This window comes from Vidua chalybeata, chromosome 1 (genome assembly GCF_026979565.1).
Source record: "Vidua chalybeata isolate OUT-0048 chromosome 1, bVidCha1 merged haplotype, whole genome shotgun sequence".
NCBI lineage: Eukaryota > Metazoa > Chordata > Aves > Passeriformes > Viduidae > Vidua > Vidua chalybeata.
This window is the reverse complement of record NC_071530.1, coordinates 91,168,903-91,188,691: the sequence shown is the minus strand read 5'-3', so window position 1 is coordinate 91,188,691 and position 19,789 is coordinate 91,168,903. Positions and strand designations below refer to the sequence as shown.

At 41.0% G+C, this 19,789-nt stretch overlaps 1 protein-coding gene across 2 annotated transcripts in view; it reads left to right on the top strand.

Annotated features, from left to right (window-relative positions):
- Positions 1 to 379: 379 nt before the first annotated feature.
- ANKS6 (ankyrin repeat and sterile alpha motif domain containing 6) overlaps positions 380 to 19,789 on the top strand; it is a 44,069-nt gene continuing 24,659 nt past the window's right edge. The window contains exons 1-6 of one of the 2 annotated variants that reach the window (XM_053954508.1): positions 380 to 1,425; positions 4,862 to 5,361; positions 7,647 to 7,691; positions 9,378 to 9,582; positions 13,067 to 13,173; positions 14,599 to 14,747. In XM_053954508.1, the coding sequence (XP_053810483.1) occupies positions 1,067 to 1,425; positions 4,862 to 5,361; positions 7,647 to 7,691; positions 9,378 to 9,582; positions 13,067 to 13,173; positions 14,599 to 14,747 (1,365 nt within the window). In that variant the 5' untranslated portion in view covers positions 380 to 1,066. Of the gene's footprint in view, positions 1,426 to 1,852; positions 1,910 to 4,861; positions 5,362 to 7,646; positions 7,692 to 9,377; positions 9,583 to 13,066; positions 13,174 to 14,598; positions 14,748 to 19,789 lie in introns of those variants that run through there. The other variant, XM_053954517.1, reaches the window with a different exon arrangement.

Here is a 19,789-nt window from a genome sequence, read left to right as displayed (position 1 = left end):
GCTGTGTAACTGGGAAGACAAGGATGCCACTGCCTAAAACCAGGGGATTGCTACATTCTACATTTTAGTGGCATTTGGTAGTTTTATTATACTCTTTTTAAGTTTTCCTAGTCTTCTCATCCCCAAACCTCCACCCTGTAACAAGTGCCCTGTCCTGCCATTGAAGTCACTGATTTTCATAGAAAATTACCTATCTGTATTTACAGATAGGGACACAACACGATATCCTTGAGTGGCGAAGTTAAAGATTTTTCTTTTTCGCCTTGCTTTAGATATTGTAAAATCTGTTTAACCTAGAAAAGATTTCAGGAGAAATCTAGGGGGCTGAAACTGAAGAGAAGACACACAAGAAATGCACGTTTTATGCACTAAGATTTTAAATCGAAAGACTAATCAGCGCTGTCAGGAGATGGGAAATGGGTGTTTGTAGGGGAAAAGACTGAACTTTAAATCCTGAATGTCATTGAACGGAATGACCGCTTTGGAGCTAAAGGAGACACAAAGTAGGACGATGCAAGTAAAGGCTGAAAGTATCATGTACACGGAGCAGGGTTGACAGAGGGACCGCGCCAGGCTGTAGGAAGTCGCGTTGTGAAGCAAGAAAAAGGGATTGTTGTGTCAGGTGAGAAGGAATAAGCCCCATAGCGAAGGCCTGCTGAAATGACACCGGCAGAAAGACACGTAACGCGGAGACAATTGTGCGGCAGCCAGTAACTGCGCGGAACGGCTGCAGCCCAGAGCGCAGAAATCCCCTGGCGAAGGGGGCAGGAGCCGTGAGGACACAGGCGCTGGCTGGGCGAGGCGGGGAGGCACCGCTGGGGCTGCCAGCGGGGCAGGAGAGGCGCCGAAACCCCCGGCCCAGGCTGGGATAACCCCCGCCAGGTCCGGGGAGCGCGGCCCAGCCCGGCTCCCCCTTCACGCCGTGCGAGAGCGGCTGGGGCGCTGCGGCCGCCCTGGGCCGGCCTCCTCCTGACAGCCGAGTCCCCTCCTCCCCGCTGCCTTCCCGGCGGCGGCGGGGGCGGTCGCGGGCGGGCGGCCGAGCCGCTCGGGCCCGGCAGCGCTGCCCATGGGGGAGTGCGGGGTGCCCCCGCAGGTCCAGCTCTTCCTCCGCGCCTGCGAGCAGGGCGACTGCGAGACCGCCCGACGCCTCTTGGGGCTGCCCGGCGGCGGCGGCTCCGCCGACCCGGCAGCCCCCTCCTCCTGCTCGTGCGGTCCCGAGGAGACGGCGGCGGAGCCCCGCGGCGAAGCGTCGTCCCCGCCGAGCCCCGCCGTGCCCGTGGACTGCACGGACGAGGCCGGCAACACGGGGCTGCAGTTCGCCGCGGCGGGGGGCCACGAGCAGCTGGTGCGGTTCCTGCTGCGGAAGGGCGCCTCGGTGCAGAGCAGGAACCACTACGGATGGAGCCCCCTCATGCAAGCGGCCAGGTACGGGGGAGAGGGAGGGAGGGATCAGGCCCGAGGTGGGCGTCTGCCACCGCCATCGGAGCATCGGCCTAGTCGGCGGCAGCCCCGGGGCGGGGATGGGAGGGAGGGCCGCCGGCGCTCTGCCTTCCCCGCCCCCGGGCTGCCGCGGGCTCCCTCGCCCTCGGAACCGCGGTCCCCAGGCCGAGGGAGGGCGCCGGGGAGCTCCGGGCGAGTCAGCGTGGGAGAGAGGGCGGGCGCCATGTTGAAGGCCGCGGTGGGTTGTTGCCGGTGGAGCCCGGAGTTGTCCCGGGGGATTGGAGTGGTCACCTCTTCCCGTCCTTGGGCCGGGGTGAGGAGGGGCTGTCCAGTGTAGAATTGGCTAAGTGCTATCCTGGGGCATTAGAAGCTATTCATGTTAAGAATGTGGTGTTTACTATTCCTTGGTTAAGCCGGTGCTTAACGTGCCAACGTGAACACGAAATACTGCTCTCCTCTGTGACAATAGGTATATGCACATAGCCTTACTTAATTTTCTATGGCTTGGGGTGTTTTTTTTATTTGTTTTGGGTTTTTTTCCCGTCTATATGTGTCTTTCTTACTTGTTGAAAACTACGTCTAACATAAAATATGCTGAAGCAAACTGAAACAATTAATTTCACTTGGCTTGCCCATGTTTGCCTAGGTGGCTTGCTGGAGGATAGGGAAAATCATTGCTGAGGGGTTTGAATGACAAACCGGTTGTTTTCTGCATCAGTGATGCTGTCCTTTGCATAACCCACTGCTGGGCCGTGGGAGGTTCCCGTGTTGCTAATGCTGCTGTTGGTACTTGTCTTTATTCCTACAGCGCACCTTGGGCTCGCAGGTGTGTTTTGCAGGGTTAGAGGGCATTGCTGTCGTATAATAACTGAATGTTTAATCAGGAGAAGAAATGTTTTTTTGTTGTTCCGGTGGTGTTTTGTTTTGGTTTTGTTTTTCTGTTTTGTTGTTGTTTTTGTTGTTTTTTTTCATAACATTAAAATATTTGGAAGAAAAGAATCTGTTTCAAAGTCAACATTTCTCTTTTCAATTAATGGCCATAGAAAGTTCCGAAAGGATGAGTCACACAGCTGGTTTCCCAGTAAGAACAAGGAAGACAAGGTTCAACAATTTGGTTACTTTATTAACATTTGAAAAAAAGGAAAAAAGTTGCAGGAACAGTTTTAGATTTTTTTTCCCTCTTAATGAAAACCATATTCTCATTCCCTAAAAACAGAAAAGTCAGATGACTATAACCCTCTCACTGATTTCAAGAAATTACTGGCTGACATTTGAAAAGTACTGTATATATTGTTGAGAAGTGTAAAGTAGAAGAGCATATTTCTCTTTTCTTTTTAATGGATAACCAGAAAGGAAACCCAGTGTTTGTGCAGAAGTAGGCTTCAGACTTAGGTAGCTGTTTAATTTTCTGGCTGTGATTAGCTCTATTGCAGTTGGACAGGAGGTAGCATGTATGCATAAAATGAACTGTGTGCAGGAGTTGCAGGCTCTACTGAAGTGATGGAGTGAAGGGTACAGGACAGACCTAGGGAGTACACAGGCTCCAGAGGCTTCCTCCTGCAACTGTGTACTTTCTGGAAGGAAACTAAAGACTTTGGGGCTCGTGGTTGCTTTAAGTAGTTAGTAGCATTCTTTGGGGTTTCTTTGACTAATGTTTGCTTTGTTGTAGTATACAAAGGCTGCCTTCAGGGTCAAAGTTGGGTTGTGCTAAGCACAGTGTGCATGAGGGTGTGGTAGTGCACAATGCCTGCAACAAGAGCACAACACACACATCTTGTCAAGGTATTATATTTATTAAAATATGGGGTTGCCATTTTTTCACTGATATCTGGCTGGTTGGGTGTGTGGCTTACATGATTGCCTTTTGCTTACTGTCAAACTAGCAGAGCCTCTGATAGTCAAGAGATTTCAAAACTAGGTAAAACTGGTGTCAGTGTTCAGTACTCTGACATATCTTGTAGATATTCCACACAAGGAGGATTTGGTGCCAGATTTCCATATTGGAAGATACTTAATATTACACAGGGTTTTAATTTAGCCTTGTAATACAGCAGCCTCTTGAAATCATAGCACAAGCCTGACATAGCAACTGCAACAGATAGTCGAATCATGAGACACCATGGCACACCCATTACCAGTCCCTGTATGCTCATCATCACAATGCTGGAAGGAATGGGTTAAAAACCACAAGACTGTTGAGGAAGATTGTAAATCACTTAATTGACCTTGCAGCCAGGAATAATTCTTGATAAGCGTTGTGTGAACTGCAGTCCAGTGGTTCTTTAGCGTGAACTGGTAATAGTACTTGCTTGGCCACTTCTGTATCTCTGCCTGTGTGTTGTTTTGGGGATGGCTCACAAGGTAACAAATAAATTTACTCTTTGCATTCTGTCTGAGTGAGTTTGTGGTTGTTCTGGCTGCCTGCTTGTGTCAACTTATGCACTGGGTATCCCCAGTTATCAGGAAGCAATATGTGGCTGGAAGCCAAGTCAACCACCTTACTTTCTTAAAATTAATTTTCTGGTTCCTCAGTTTCGGTGCTCAGTGTTCATCTGAATTGTGTAGATGCTTCTCCCATGCTAGTCTATCTGACTGAGGAGCAGAATAATTTCCATTGATTGTTTTAGGGAAGGCCATTCACATGGCCAGTTGTCCCACTCTCTTGGTAAGCCTTAAGAGGCAAACACAAAGACATGAAGGACAGTTGCCTTAAGAGGATCTTAAAGATCCCCTCTGGTCCCCTTGGTGTTGAGGGAAGTTCAGCTAACTTTAAAACAGTGATGGCCACTCACCATGTTCTTCTCTGAGCTTCCTGGGCATGTCTATATTCACTGAGTCTTCTTCCATTGTGGGAGTTCATTGATGGCTCACAACTGGAAAACAAGGGATAATGCATATATAAAAGACTGACTCGCCAGTTGATAAAATGGTCTTTTTCTTCCTTAGTTAGCACTGACTTTTTGCAGTTTTTACTCCAGTTGTTCAATAGTAATGATGGTACTTAATAAAGACCCCTGGAAACAAACTGGCTTTGATCCGCTAATGTGATACAGCTGTGGAGATAAGAGGATGAAAGTGACACTCTGGTTTATGGAAGTTATGAGTTGGTGCCCTGCAGCAGAAAATGAGGCTGGCACTTTGCTGCTTTGAGCAGACCATCCTCTTCAGTAGGTGCCTGCTTTATGAACATGGTCACTGGTGCATGTGGGATGGTTTAGTTTACAGTCCTTAGCTGATGATTGGTCTCCTCCAGCAAGGTCACATTCCTCCAGCATTGTCACATGCAGAGATGTTTGTATGATCCCTCACAGTGTACATATTAGTCAATAGGCAAATTTGGTAACGAAGTTTTCTAGGTTCAGAGTATGTTTGATTTTGCAATCCAAGGTGTTAATTCTCCTCTGTATCTCTTTCTCCCAAGGTTTGGACATCTAAGCGTGGCCCACATCTTGCTGGAGAATGGTGCTGATCTCAATGCACAGAACAAGTTAGGGGCCAGTGTCCTCACAATGGCCTCCAGAGGCGGTCACGTCAGCATGGTGAAATTATTGCTGGAATCCGGAGCTTTTGTGGACAATTACGACCATTTTAACACAAATGTACTTAACAGCAGCAGAGATGACCTTCCCGATATCACTCCACTGATGGCAGCTGCTCAGCATGGACATGAGGCAGTGGTGCATCTGTTGCTAGACTGGGGAGCTGATTGTAACTACACTCTAAAGACAATGGGCTGGAGTCCTTTAATGCTGGCAGCCGGTAGTGGAAAGGTGAGCTTGGCACAGCAGCTCATGGAGAAAGGTGCCAATCCTGATCACTTGAATGTACTACATAAAACACCTTTTGAAATCTCTGTTGGCTTCAAACACAAAGACATGAAGGACTATTTGGAATCTCTCACAACCATTAGGCCTCAGGCAGGTATGGAATGTTATTTTTATGTCTCACTTTAGAAATTGAGGAGCTTATTTTGTATGGGCATGATGTTCTTTGTCGTTTGCAGCTGGATTTTGAATATGTTGGAGTAGGCTCACCTACTTCAGCTGAGGTACGAGTGCCCAACTTCAGCAGATTTTTTTTCATGTTAGCAGGATAAGATGTCTGTATGTGGCTGTTTTGGGGACACTTTTCAAGATATTTATGCAAACCAGCCCTGGGAAATGCAGAACAAGAGGGTTTGGAAGAGCTGGATTTTCCAGCTTTGTACTGAATGCTATAAAACATAAGGATGTGGCTAGCTCTAGAAAGATCATTTTCCACTGCCATATGGACATGTCCAAAACTGTTGTCTACATTTGGTGTCATTCCTGCAGGTCAAGCTTCCCTTGTACTTGAAGAAGTAAGAACAAAAATCAGACATCTGTTTCTGCTGTAGAGAAGGTGTTAACTCATATGTTGACTTACAGGTTAAGTTGGAGTTCTAGAGCTTTCATACAGCCATGCTGCCAGGCAGAACTGATTCATTGTAGATATTTGCTCATGACCAGTCTCTTGAGGAGCAGACATCAGTTGATTACAGTACACAGAATCAGAGATCCATGGAATTCACTAGTGTCCATGTGTTTGCATGTACAGGATGTATGTGCAGGCAGAGTTGGGCTCATGAATCTTGAAAACCTTCTGTGATCATACAACTTACAATATTGAAGGATTCTGTTTAAGTGATGAGACTGGACTTGCTTTAAAGTAGATTCATGTTTGTCACCTCTGTTGAGGGGGAATTTCCATCAGCGGGAGGGTAGTAACTCATTTGGGCAGAGAGTGGAGTAAAAACATTATTCTTCCACACAAATTTCTGCATTGATTTTTGACCATACTTCAGTCTCCTCCTAGCGCTGGAATCTTGAATATCCTGTGAAGAAGAAAATAACTTCTGTCATATGGAAGACAGGAAAAAAGGAACTTTTCTCCTGATCCATTGCTATAGATAGGGTGAATTGCCTCCTAGGAAAGCAGCTCTCTTGGCATAGTTGTTCTCAGTGGCAAATTCACTACCTGGAATGGCTTGAGTGTTAGCTGCCTTCTGTCCCTGTCCTTACTTAAGCTTACCCAGATCGCAGTCTTTCCTTCTGGCATCTTCTCATGGTCTCCTGCTCCCTGAAGCTGCCTCTCTTACAGGGTTTTCACATGGCAAGAATGGAGCCTGTCCTTTCCTAAACTAGTCTTTTGAAATCTGTTTTACAGTGGTGAGCTCATGCACACAGTTCCTTCTCTAGGAGCAGTTTCTGAATCAGGAGGAAATATAGGACCCATCACTCTCTTTCCTGGTCTTAAAATAAAAGTTTCTTGGGAGTATTTTGGGCTTTTCAGCAATTGCTTTTGTTCAGCATATTAAGGTGACTTCCTTTGGAGTAAAGCTGTGGACATAAACCTTTTCTATATTTCATAAAGATGCCAGAATTGGGTTCACAAAATCTCTCAGCATCTTCTTGTTTTCCATAAAATTTTATTGTCCCATTGATTCTGTGGCAATAATTTGTAATAATTTGGAAGATAGAGGACAGTATTTTCTGACATGAGTGGAAGGTGAAAAATACGTCACTTTTTTCATCATCTTATATAGTGTCAGAGCACTGTTAAGTTATGTAAAAAGAATGATTCTTCACTCAAAATATTACAATTTGTAATAATTACAGTTCTTATTATGGGGATGGTTATCTGGGAGCTGAAGAATACTAATTCACAAGTAGCAAGCTGCATAGTTAAATTGACACTATTATTTTTGTGACCTTTACAAATTAACCTGGAAATACTCAAGAGGAAATAAAACTGGAGCAGCTTGTAAAACTCCTTTTGAGTCACCTTTCAAAATGATCCCATACAATTTGAGTGTTCCCTGTTGTACAGGGGATTTTACCAGATCACAGAACCATACTGCAATACTTTAGTGGATATTTTAGATTTCCAGGCAGGAAAAAAAGAGTTTCCAAATTCAATTTCCTGATGGAGAATGGAAATTGAAAAGCCTATGCAGGTGCCTTATTATAGTTTCTAGCTTTTGCTCTGCTCAGAGAACCATACAGGTGACTCATTCTTCCCAAAGGTAATACAGAAGTTGTCAATGCTTTCTTTGTTCTTATTAAATGTGTGCCTAAACATATGTTTTATAGTACTTTAAATTTTTAATAGTTTTTAGTATTAAAATTCTACTAGAAATTTTGCCCTTTTTTTTGGATTGCTAATAGAAATGTTTATATTTCTTTCAGATGCAGAAAAGAGGCAACCTGATGTCTTTCATGCTTTGAAACTGGGTAAGTACTGCCATGATTCTTCCACCCTGTCTAGTTTTTCTAATTTCAGAGCATGTCTGTTTGCTAGCATGGGAAACATGATTTCTCTGTTCCTGCTCTTCTCATGTGAACTATCAAAACATTTTCCTAGGAAAGCCTCAAGTCTGTTAGATTTTCAGAATGATCATGTACCCTTCTTGTACCCCTGTGATTTTTGAGATTTACAGATGTTAGTGCTGGGTGAGAAGAAGTATCATAGGATGGGCCAAATGAGTACTGGTCAGCACACTGAGTTTTTTTTTACTTGGCTATGGATGGCAGCACTGTTAAAAAAGCAAGTGATTAGGTTAAGCAGTGTCCAGGGTTCCAAGGTGTCTGTTCCAAGGGTTCTGGTGTCTCTGTAGGTTCCAGGGTTTCTGTTTAACAAAGTCTGTGCTCTGGATCTGTGTTTAAAAAGCCACCTGCTGTCTTTTACCAAACTGGAACATACAAAAAGTAGTTCTGTGCTTTTCTATCATTCCTCTTCCAAGAAATTAGCTGAGTGGCATTGGTGGGTATGAGTTTCAGTGAGTGCATTCAAGTGGATGCAGTGTTTGTATGAGATTCTGGCCAACTTTCCAAGGAATATGTTCATGCCTGTGATTGACTTGAAAGCAGCCTATGCCATGTAGCAGTTTACCATTTGAAGGGTTTTTTTAAAGATCAAAATTTTGCATGGCAGTTGATGATTTGCTTGTTCTTGCCCCTGTTCCTGTGGTGGTACACACAGTCACAGAGATTTTTTTTCCTTCTTCCTTGCTTTTGCCTGCTATAGTATATTAAAAAGACACAGGACATAGGTGAGCTTAAGCTCTCTGTTTAAGGTAATCCTGAGTGCCTCATACGTTTTGTAAAACAGTCCTACTTCAAGATTTAAAAAAAAAACCACAACCTTGTTGAAATATGTTCAGTTACATATTTCATACTCCTTTTTGTAATGTAGACAAGAACTCAAGTGACTAGCAGCTCATTTATGTGGCAACCTGAAAATTAGATCAACTTTCAAAGAACTGTAAAGATGACTAATGACAACAAATGACTTTATTCTTGAGCAAGGAATAGGGAAGTTTTGTATTGGAGGTGTAGTTCGAATACTGGAGGCAGGAAGAAAAAATTTGGAATATAAGAAAGTTGAGCACTGGAATAAACTCCTTGGGAGGTTGTGGAATTCTATCAGTAAAGGTTTTTAAAATCAGTGAACTGTGTTTGTAAGAGGAACTTACTGGTCAGTGTGAGACAGGGCATTATTCTACCTGTTAAAGGCAAGGGATGACCTCCACCACCTTTTAGAGTGCCTTTTTACCCACCTGCTTTGATTTTGATTCTAAAATTGTTGATTCTGTGATTGCAGCCTGTGGAAATGGAACAGGGATCTTTGAAGGAAAAATTCATGGTGCCTGAGCATCATCAGTTTTCCTTGCATGACATTATCTTACAGCAATTTAGTTGAAATATTCCCTATTTGTGTCTTCACATGCAGGATGCACAGCAGTTTATACAGCCTTCCTTAGTCGTTCATTTCAGAAAATAATTCTTGTAATGGTATTGCACCGTAAGTGTACAGGTAGAGAAAATGAGGAAAATACAGTGCCTCATGCAATTTTATGTGTCCTGGAAAGATGCACTAATTAACTAACATTGAGGTTATGTTTTATCACTGTTTTGCAGGAAACTTTCAGCTGGTTAAAGAGATCATTGATGAAGATCTGAGTCAGGTTAATATTACCAATGTTGACGGTGCATCTCCTTTAATGATTGCAGCTGTAACTGGACAGCTACCCCTTGTTCAGCTTCTTGTTGAGAAAAAGGCTGATATTGATAAGCAGGATAATGTTCATGGCTGGACAGCACTAATGCAGGCCACGTACCATGGGTAAGATATGTGCTCTCTTTGTGTCTAGCAGTAAAGAAGTTTAATTTTTCTTACATCCCAGTAGAAAAAATCCTTTTTGATACTGACTCTAGAAGCAGAGAGGTCTTACAAGAAATCAAGAGACTTGTGCCCTCAGTTTTTCATGACTCTTACACTGCCCTCAGCTTTCTGGAGGAGATCTGAATCACATTTTGATTACCACAGTATAAGAAAGACATTAAACTATTAGAGAATGTCCAAAGGAGGGCAACACAGATGGTGGAGGGCCTCAAGGGGAAGCTGTGTGAGGAGTGGCTGAGGTCGCTTGGCCTGTTCAGCTTGGTGGAGAGGAGTCTGAGAGGAGACCTCATTGCAGTCTACAACTTCCTCATAAGGGGAAGAGGAGGGACAGGCACTGATCTCTTCTCTGTAGTGATCAGCGACAGGACCCAGGGAGATGGCCAGAAGTGTCAAGGTGAGGTTTAGGTTGGATATTAGAAAAAGGTTCTTCGCTCAGAGAGTGGTTGGGCAGTGGAAAGAACTCCCCAGGGAAGTGCTCAGAGCACCAAGCCTGACAGAGTTCAAGGATTGTTGGAACAAAGCACTCAGAGACATGGTATGACTCTTGGGGATGGTGCTGTGCAGGGCCAGAAGCTGGATTTAACAGTCCTTGTGTGTCCCTTCTAACTCAGGTTATTCTGTGATTCTGTGATATTTGGACTTGAGAATGAGTAAAGCATTTGGGAACCTGAAGCAAGCTCAGTAAGTACTGGGAACATAGTGCTCCAGGCAGTCCCCAGGTGTCTTGGTGCAGATTTCACCTTCCATCCTTTGATGTTTTTCAGTATTGTGAAGGATTCTATTACCCCTCCTGCCAGGGTTGTAAGCCTATGTGAAGTTGTGAAACTTCAAGGCAATCAGCCTTCCACGTGCCAGATTTTCCAGTCATAAAATCACTCCCATGTTCTCCTATTCACCCTTTAGTTTTCATGGAGTTTTTGGAAGTGCAACCAAAATAATTGTCATTTTTTATAAAGCTTCTTTGTACATCTAAGTAGATGCTTAGGAGTCAGAGCTCAGAAATTGCCCCGGCTGGTACTTCACATGTGATATCCATCATATGCTTTACACTAATTGAATACAGGATATTCAGTTTAGGAAGGTGAACTTTTCTTCATCGTTGGAGATAAGCCCTCAGCAAAGCGAAGGTACTCTTAGTGGTCATGCATTAATTGTATAAATGCATGTATTCTGCACCAGATTTTGCTTTTAGTCAGCAGATCTCATTGGACTATGTACATACAACAAAGAGGAAAAATAGGAGGTCAAGTTGTCATTGCTTTGTGAAACTTTTCTGAAGTAGTTCTTGGGACCTTTATTGATAGTAGTGACAGACATTCCACAGAAGTGCACTAAGATAGATTTTCTGGTGCAACTGTTTCACTTAACAGCAGTCACCCCGCACATAGCTGGAATAGAAGCAGCCAGCACAAAGTGATGGGGCAGGGTTGCTGGCATGTCCCCTTGCTGGTATTCAGGTACTTGTTTGTGGAAGCATACACAAAGCTGAGTCCTGCATGTGTTCAGATACTGGCTGTTCAGTTTACTGGAGGACTGGGTTATGAAAATTCCTTTCCCTAATGTATCAGTCAGTCTTCATAGTATAAAACTTAGTTAGTTAATTTTGTTAACTATGCTTAACGTTTGAGGTAGTGGAATTTTAGGAGTCTTTGGTATTGTTCATGCTTAAGTAAAGCTGTCTAAAGGACACTGGCTCAGTGAAAATACCAGAAGGACACCCCAGTCCTGGAAATAAGGGTGTGACTTCTTGGGAACTTAGAGCTATCCATGAAGAATAAAAGATACACCTAATCATTCAAGATAATCCCAGCATCACAGCCATCTATGAAACCCTCTGAGCATTGTCTGGTGTCATAGGTAAGTAATGACAGCAAGACTGACTCCAGGGACATCTGGATCAATAGAAGAGCTGCATGAATGCTGCAGAAATACAGTTGCTGTGCTAAGTTTTACTATGATGAGCAATCATAGTATGAGTGGAGGTAGTACACTTGAAGTGTACAAGAGCCCTGTGTGTAAAGCCACATTCGCAGTGCCCCAGTGTGGAATACCTCATATGTATAAATAAACACTTGTCCTTGTAATTCTATAGTTTGCATCTGAGCCTTTTTCTTAGCATGGAAAGTTGCAAATTTTCATAACATCTGGAAATCTTTGGGCTCCACAGAGCCTCAGCTAACCCTTCCTCAGGACCACAAATAGTGTGAAGGTCTCAGGCTTGAAGGAGGGAGCAGGCAAGGTCTCTCTGAGCCAGAGGCACTAAAAAAATTTTATCTCTGTGTGCTCTCAAGGTGCAGGACTGGAAAGCAGGATGGAGGGATGATAGTTTTAAAGAAGAGTAGGAAAGTAATAGGAACTATGCAGAGAAGCTGTGGTGAGGATAAGCAGAATTTTTGTTAGAAGAGAGGAGTAACAACCGTCCTCCATTTCAGGTTGATTTTGTATGGAGTGAGTTCAGGAGTGGAAATGTCATCTGAATAAGAAATCATGCTCTGAAGTGGAAATGTTGAGATCCATTTTTCAGCTTCATTATTAGAATTTGCAGTTGCCTGTTGGTGCTTGAGAATGTTTTTTCTCTGTGTTGCTGATGCATGTCAGAGTTTGATTTTATACAAGGTCAGTCACTGTTTAAGAGTTTTAATATTAAATATATTTTCCCTAGCTTTGTTGTCTGTTCAGTTATTTCATAGGCTGAATTGAAATATTGTTTTTAACTCACATGGCAAGTCCTGCTTATTTACTCAGGTGTATCAGAAGGGAAAGGGGCTAGCTGGAACAGGATGGTGAGTGTCTTTTAAGCAGTGTCTTTTAGCGTTGTGGAGCTTTTTTGGAGGTGTTTGTGTTGTTTGACATTTAATAGTGATTGTTTTTGCATTTTAAACACCTCAGGGAAGTGATAATGTGCCTTCTCAATTATAAAATTTATAGCTGTAATTAGGTGAAGTACTGTCTGAAGTTTATAAGTTACCTTCAGTCAATTTGGCTCTTCTGTATGCAATTTCTTAATGTGCAAGTTGTGAAAGTGAGGTTGCATTGAAGTATTAGTGATGGCATATGATGACTACTGAAATGTCCTTTGTCGTTCCATCTGCTTTTCTGCCCTAGGCATTAATTTCATTGGAAGGGTGTTTAGCAGCATATTGCAGTCACTTCCAAAGGATCAGTTTAGGAAGCTGACTATTCAGATTAGGCTTTTATGGCTAACTTTCTGCATATTGATTAATGTAATTCGTACTGAGTAAACATGACTGACAAAGGACTTGTGGGAGCTTTTGAAGAGCTTGTGAACAAATTTTACACTAAGTTAGGTGTAGGATGTGTAAAACTGATCTCTGATTGAGAAACAGTGTTATAAAAGGTTGCAAATGGAGTTCTTTCTTTACTTGTTCTTTAATATGATCAATGCCTTTTTCTTCCCTTAAAGGAACAAAAATGTTGTAAAGTATTTGTTAAATCAAGGAGCTGATGTTAACCTTCGTGCAAAAAATGGATACACAGCTTTTGACCTGATAATGCTGCTGAATGATCCAGGTATGCTATTTGAAAATGCTGTGGAGAAATGTGCAATATAAACAAATACAAATTCCTTCCAATCTAGAAAATATATTGCAGTTGCTAGGAAGTATCCTCTCATGTCTAGGCCAGACTGGACCAAGAAAGGACACTGTCTGAAAGTGGTGGGGTTTAATTGGTTAAATGAGTGTATACGTTTATGGGATAGCAGATTTTGTGCATTCCTCTTGCCTTTGGTTCTGAAGATGCTTGAAAACTGTGCTGTTTGTGTCACCAGAGCCAGCTTGAGTGGCATTTGATTGTAGGGGCACTGGTATTCTGTAGTGTCATTTGCACAGAGCTATGAGCTGGAGCTAGAAATTGCCTCTTTGAAAAGAGCAGCAAAGAGACAGGACAAAGAGAGCACAGTAGGAACAGAGCTAGGGAACCTCTGGCTCAACCTCCAGCCTAACCTGTAAAGGCTGAGAATAAATCACACCTCAGGTTCAGGTTGTTTTTGTGGGAGTGCTGTAGGACAAGGCAGCATGCTTTGGGGGAGGCTTGAATGAAACACATTTAGGTTTTGTTGCAATTTGTTTTACATAAATAATTTGTTATTGTTAACCTTCCTTGGTACCTGAATTGATTTATATGAAGCCAAAACCCATTACTGCTAATGAAGTCTCTGAATTTACACATTATTGGTTACTAGCAGATTGTTTTCTCTGTCAAAAGTAGATCACTAATAGTACAACTTTTTAGACAATAAATACAGAGAATTATTTTAGAAGTAACTTCTAAAATGATAAACAGAATAGTTTGTCTTGCTACTTCTTTCTCTCTCGTTCAGTTCTCTCCGCCTTTCTGAAAATCCTACCTTGTACAAAATGCAGATATACAGAATTTTTTTTTGCTTTCCCATCTCCTGTCATGCTTGTTCTTTTTTGGTCCTCTTACTTTTTTCTTACTTCTTTTTTGTCCATCTTTTTCTTACTGTTTCTTTTCAGTCCCTTGATTTTCCAGGCTGAACATCTTCTTTCTCTTTGGGATTTACTTTTGAACTTCTTTTCTGCAACCTACGCTTGAAGAAAGAATACTAATTTTTCTCTACTCTCTTCTGTGCCAGGTGAGAAAAGGGAACATCTCAATATTGTTCTTGACTTGTGCAAAGTGTGAGAGGAGGCAGTTCACTTGGTCACACATGACTGATTCTAGCCGGGTAGCATGCTTATTTATATTGATGAATACCTTTAGAGAGATGATAAGACTGCAGCCCAAATTGTGGGGGGAAGGCATGAGAAAATAGGTCAAGAAAGAAAGAAGGTTTGGGGGTTCATCTGCTTTGTGTTTGAGAGGTAGATCAATTGCTATTTATATGGGATTTGCAGGGAAAACGTCAGTGCATCAGTTGTAATTTGGGAAAGCAAAACAGGCCAAACATTATCTTAATTTGCTTCCTTTTAGATACAGAGCTTGTAAGGTTACTGGCATCAGCATGCATGCAAGTAGATAAAGATAAGAATAAACTGAACAACAGATCATCTCTGCCTTGTTCCAGAAGTAGACAATCCTTAAATGTCCCAATGTTGCCAGATGACAAAGGAGGCCTAAAGGTAAATATATTCATTCTTGATAAAAACTCATTAATTCCTGTAATGTATAAGCAGAAAAAAACAATTGCTAATAAGTGTTTTGGATCTCATATGTAACTGGGTCTGTTGAGGAGCTGTGTGTGTTTCTGAATTCCTTGTTGACAGTGTGTTCTGGTTTTGTGGGGCATAGCACGTATTCAACTTCCTTTTTGTCAGGTGGCAAAGCAGTGGGAGAAGTTTGCATTGAAGCATTTCAGTGCCTAGAAACAGATCTCATGATTAAGTGGAAGGTACCATGTTCATAAGTTTGGAACTCAATTTCCATTATGATCTTGCTTTTAAATATGGACAGAGAGTAGATTCCTTCACAGCCATAAATGGTAACAGGCTGTTGACATTGACAATTAAAAAGATCATAGCAGAGATTTTGATATGAAGAGTTGTGGAGGAGTGTGCGCTTCAGGCTTACATGTCATCTGGCATGCTGTGTCCTTAACTCAGAACTGATGGTGGTCCAGGAGGAAACAACATGGAATTAGAATAAATGTATGCCAACTAAACAAGGATACTGCAACTTTCACTGACTGTTTGCAAAAGAGAAGGAAAAAGAGTTAGTTTTGTTGTTGTTGCCATTGTTGTTGCCTATTTCCAGGCATCAGTTTATTTAGGTGAATAATCTTTAATTATGTGTATGTATGGTGTACCTCAGAATTTCCTGGAGTCCATGATGTTATCCCTTAAGTATGAATATTACCAGGATCTTGAAAAAAGTCATGTTAATTTTCAGGCTATTTTTGACATGAATATTAAAGACCATTTAAATTTCTGCTTCAGCTCAAATCTGTTTTGCAGTTTTAACTATGAAGGAACATGTGGTAGTTGTCATATGATTATGCTATTATTCAATGTGATACAACTTCATTATCAATTTAAATGGACCTATTTTATTTAGATGAGAAATTGTCAGAATAGCTTTTGGCTTTATGGAATACAGATGAACAATGGATTGGATTGCAACCCTTGCAGTGTTACGACACAAAGGCTTAAATTAGGGTCATAAAAGACTGTGAGGTGAAAAAAAAAAAGATTTGCCAGTGATAAATTTATAGACTCAATTACTGACACGAATTTAATATTCTGGAATATTTTAAGTATTTGGCCTCAAAACTACAGAATATTACAGTGCTTACTAGTCATAATCAAACTTTTTTTTTTTTTTCAGCAGAAATTATATTCTGTATAGTTCTGTAAAAAATATAATCTGTAAGCCTATGTGATCCATTCTTCTATCACTTCTTAATGCTTTACTAATCAGCCTGTCTGACCATGAGTATCTTATATATCTTACTCTTCTTATAAATACTCAAAAAGGGTAAAAATTATATTTTCCATTTTCTGGCTGGAGGGCAATGTCATAACAGTCATGTCTCTTTGGGCCAGCATGTGAAGAGAGGGCTGTGGTGAGGGTACCTCTCCTGGGATTTGTAGCAACGGTGTTTCCGTGCTGACAACTGCTCTGTGGTGAGCTGGAACTGTAAACAAAAGATACTTATGGGAACTTGGCCAGTACAGCATATTTTTTTTTTGTCTAAATCAGTGCAAATGACTGAGTGTGGGGTCTGCAGGATCATGGAAATGTAAAAATGAGAGGGAATTCATGAGGCTTACTTGCCTACTTGCCTTAACATCAAGAGACAGAATAAATATGCCAAGAACATCTTTGACAGATGTTCAGTTCACTCTTCTTTCACTGTGGTGAAGAAGAGCCCCTGATCCCATGGTTTCTCCATCAGCACCCAATTCCACTGCTTGATGCTTTTTTGGGTCAGAATTTTTTTCACCCTGATTTTTTTTTTCTTTTGTGGCCCATTAAATTGATTGAGTCTTGTTCAATGGTCACCTTCATTTTTATAAGAACTGTATAAATGCTTAGAGAACTGTCATATTCAATCTTTTTTTTCCCTAGTCTAAACAAAATCGATTAATGCAAATTTCCTTGTTTGTATGATTTGATTCCTAAACTTTTCACTATTTCTAGTTTATATGTTATCTGTCAAGATGAGGATTCTGAAATGAGTGGTGAGATTCTGACCAGGGTCACTTAGTTGCCTACAAAAACTACATCACAGATGTGTTTCCTGTTACCAGTGAAATTAACTTTTTTTTTGTGGCAGCAGTAACACTGTGTATCTATACTTAGTTTCTGCTATGTTGTGACTGTTTTTTTTTTTCTTTAGTACACCTTCTTTGTTCCTTGCTTTTTTCCCTACATTAGTACACTTGATTTTTTCTTGCATGCCAGCTTGACCTCTACTGAAAAATGTCAATTCAGCAGTGTTTAAATTTAAGAGTGTTAAAGGTGCTTACAAAACTGTCTAGATGGATGTCTTCCATAGACTGGGGAAAAATATGTTGTGTTTCATTGTTGTAGTTGTTAGTGAACATTCCCAAACTTATTGTACAAAGTATGTTCTCCCAATTTGAGATCAAATAATTCACAATTTGTCTCATTCTTTGGCTTTGGTCTTTTCCCTTTATTAATTTTACTTGAACCATATTTTTCTCAATTGTTTGATGAATGCTATATGAAATAGCAATAAAAGCTTTAATAAAGTCAAGCTGCATTACAACTTTTCCTCCCTTCTGCTCACTTGACTGGTTACTCTGTCGAAAAGAGATTCATTTGGTAGAGTTTATTTTCAACAAACCTATGCTGGCTGTGTATTATGAACTGTGATGACATACAAAGTTTTTTCAGTTATGCCTTTTCGTGGTAAGCATTTTGATCAGTAAATTTTCAGATTTTCCCTTTTCAGTGATTGTCTATTTTGCCTTTTGCCTGATTTCTGTAACTTCTTCCATACTTGTTACTGAAGATAATCAATATTTATTCAGAGATCATGTTGCCTATAATTGACCTAGGGTAATTTTAATCAATATTGTCTGGTTCTAATTTGTGTAAGCTCATTTTAATACCCTTACTCTGTTAAGCAAATGCACATATATTCCTGCCTTCCTCCTCGTTAACGGTACTCATACTAAAATACCTGATTAAGGTAGGCTGCTTATGAAGTTTTTAAAAAAATAAATGCTTTTCAGTCTCACCTCTTCTTTGATCACTTTTGTCATTAACTGGTAGACTTTTTATTTTGTGATGTGTTTCTTTTATTTTTAATTTGTGCACAATATTTGCCCCAGTTCCTTTATCTGCTGTTAACGTAGTGGATATTCATTATCTGATTCTTCACTTCTACCACACAAGAACTGTTAACTGCTTTGTTTCTTACCATTTCATGGCCTCTGTGTGAATCAACATAGGTGGGTAACCAAAGCAACCACCAAACCACAGCTGAAATGCAAGGAGAAGATTTATTTTGTTACCTCAACGACAAGGCTGGGTGCCAGAGACACACAGGGATCCAGGCTCCAGTAGGCTTAGTTCATCCTATAACTAAAGGCTTTGGGGGTGGCTGTGAGAGTGTGTTACCTCTACACAGGAATTCTACTTCTCCAGTCAGGCAGATGATGAACAACACTAGGCATAATAAATGGAGTTTTCCACACCTACATTTTTAGCATTCCCAGCTGAAAGGTCACTTTGAGCAGGAGCCCTTCTCTCCTCCTATTTGATTTTAACCCTTTCCTCCCAACAGCCTCAAAACCAAAGTTGTCCCTTTTCCATATGCAAAAAATGTATTTCCTTTTTTTTTTCTTCCTTCCTGTTCTTCTTCAGCAACCTACCTTCAGCAAGTTACACTCTCAATGTCAGTATTAGAGCAGTGTGAATTACCACATTCAGTTTCTATTTTAGATTAAAATTGTTTGAGGGCAGAGATTTCCAGTTCTCCCCCATACTCTTTTATTCCTAGCATTTTACAAATGTCTAAGGTATTTCTAAAATGGCAACACCATTTTTCTAGTTCTTTGATACTGTTGCCTTCTCCCACTGCTGCTGGATTTCAGCCTTTTTATAGACACTATTTTTAACGAGAAATGAATTTTTGTTCCTGAATTTTTGAATTTTTGTTACTGAATGCCTCAGTCTATTTTAAACCCTTTATTACAGCTTCTGTACATGTGTGATGTGGTAGGGGTATGTGGAGAAACTGCAAACTCCTACAACAGCAAACTAAAAACTCCAGAGATCAGACCATCATATTGTGAACACCAGAAGACAAGCTGAACCTCTCCAGTGTCATTACTTTCTTGTCAGAGAGCAGTGGTTTTTTGTCTGGTAACATAGTGGCTGTATTTACTCCATTTTGGGGTATTTTGTGGCGTGAGTGTATATTCAGGGAGCAGAAGCACTTTCAGTAGGAGTAACAGAGATGATGGGCAGTTAGAAGTGATCTTTCTTACAGAAGCAAGGTAGCTTCAGTGACCAAAACCAAGAAGTGCAAGTACTCTCTTTTGTAAGCTCATTGTACTCTGTGTTAAAACTAGATGAACTTCCAGTTCTTTTTGGAAGGTGAATGAATGCTGAACTGTGGGGTTTATTGCTTTCTCAGAGCTATTTGTCTCTCTTGCCTTTTTTCATCATATCTTTGTTGCTGAAAGTAATGGAAATCTTTATTAATTGTGACACCAAAGAGATACAGAGGTCTGAGAACTCTATACATTATTAATGCTCTGTGCAGATCTGAAATGTTTTTAATAGTCTTCTGCTACAAGGATTAATATGTAGAGGATAAGTATAAGAAAGTTGCAAAGACATATTATCAGTGAGTAGTTGAAAAATATTAAATGCCAAGAAGAAAGAAGAGTATGTATTATGAAAAGGGGTTGTTACCTAGATTTGCTATCACCTAAAGCTACCCTGATGAAGTTGTAATGTTCTTCTGTAATGTTACTTTAACATTCGTTTTTTTAAAAAGTGTTCCAGAAAGGGAAGGAGAAACTTTGCTAAGAAATAATCAGAGGGTACTTACAATCTGATTTACCTAGAAGCGACATAATTTTTGGTGCAAATGCCATAGGTTTTGTATAGTCTAGAGAAATATCTCACTAAAGACTTGAAGCAACTTGGACTATCTGCCTGTAAAAATATGCAAGTCTGTGAATAT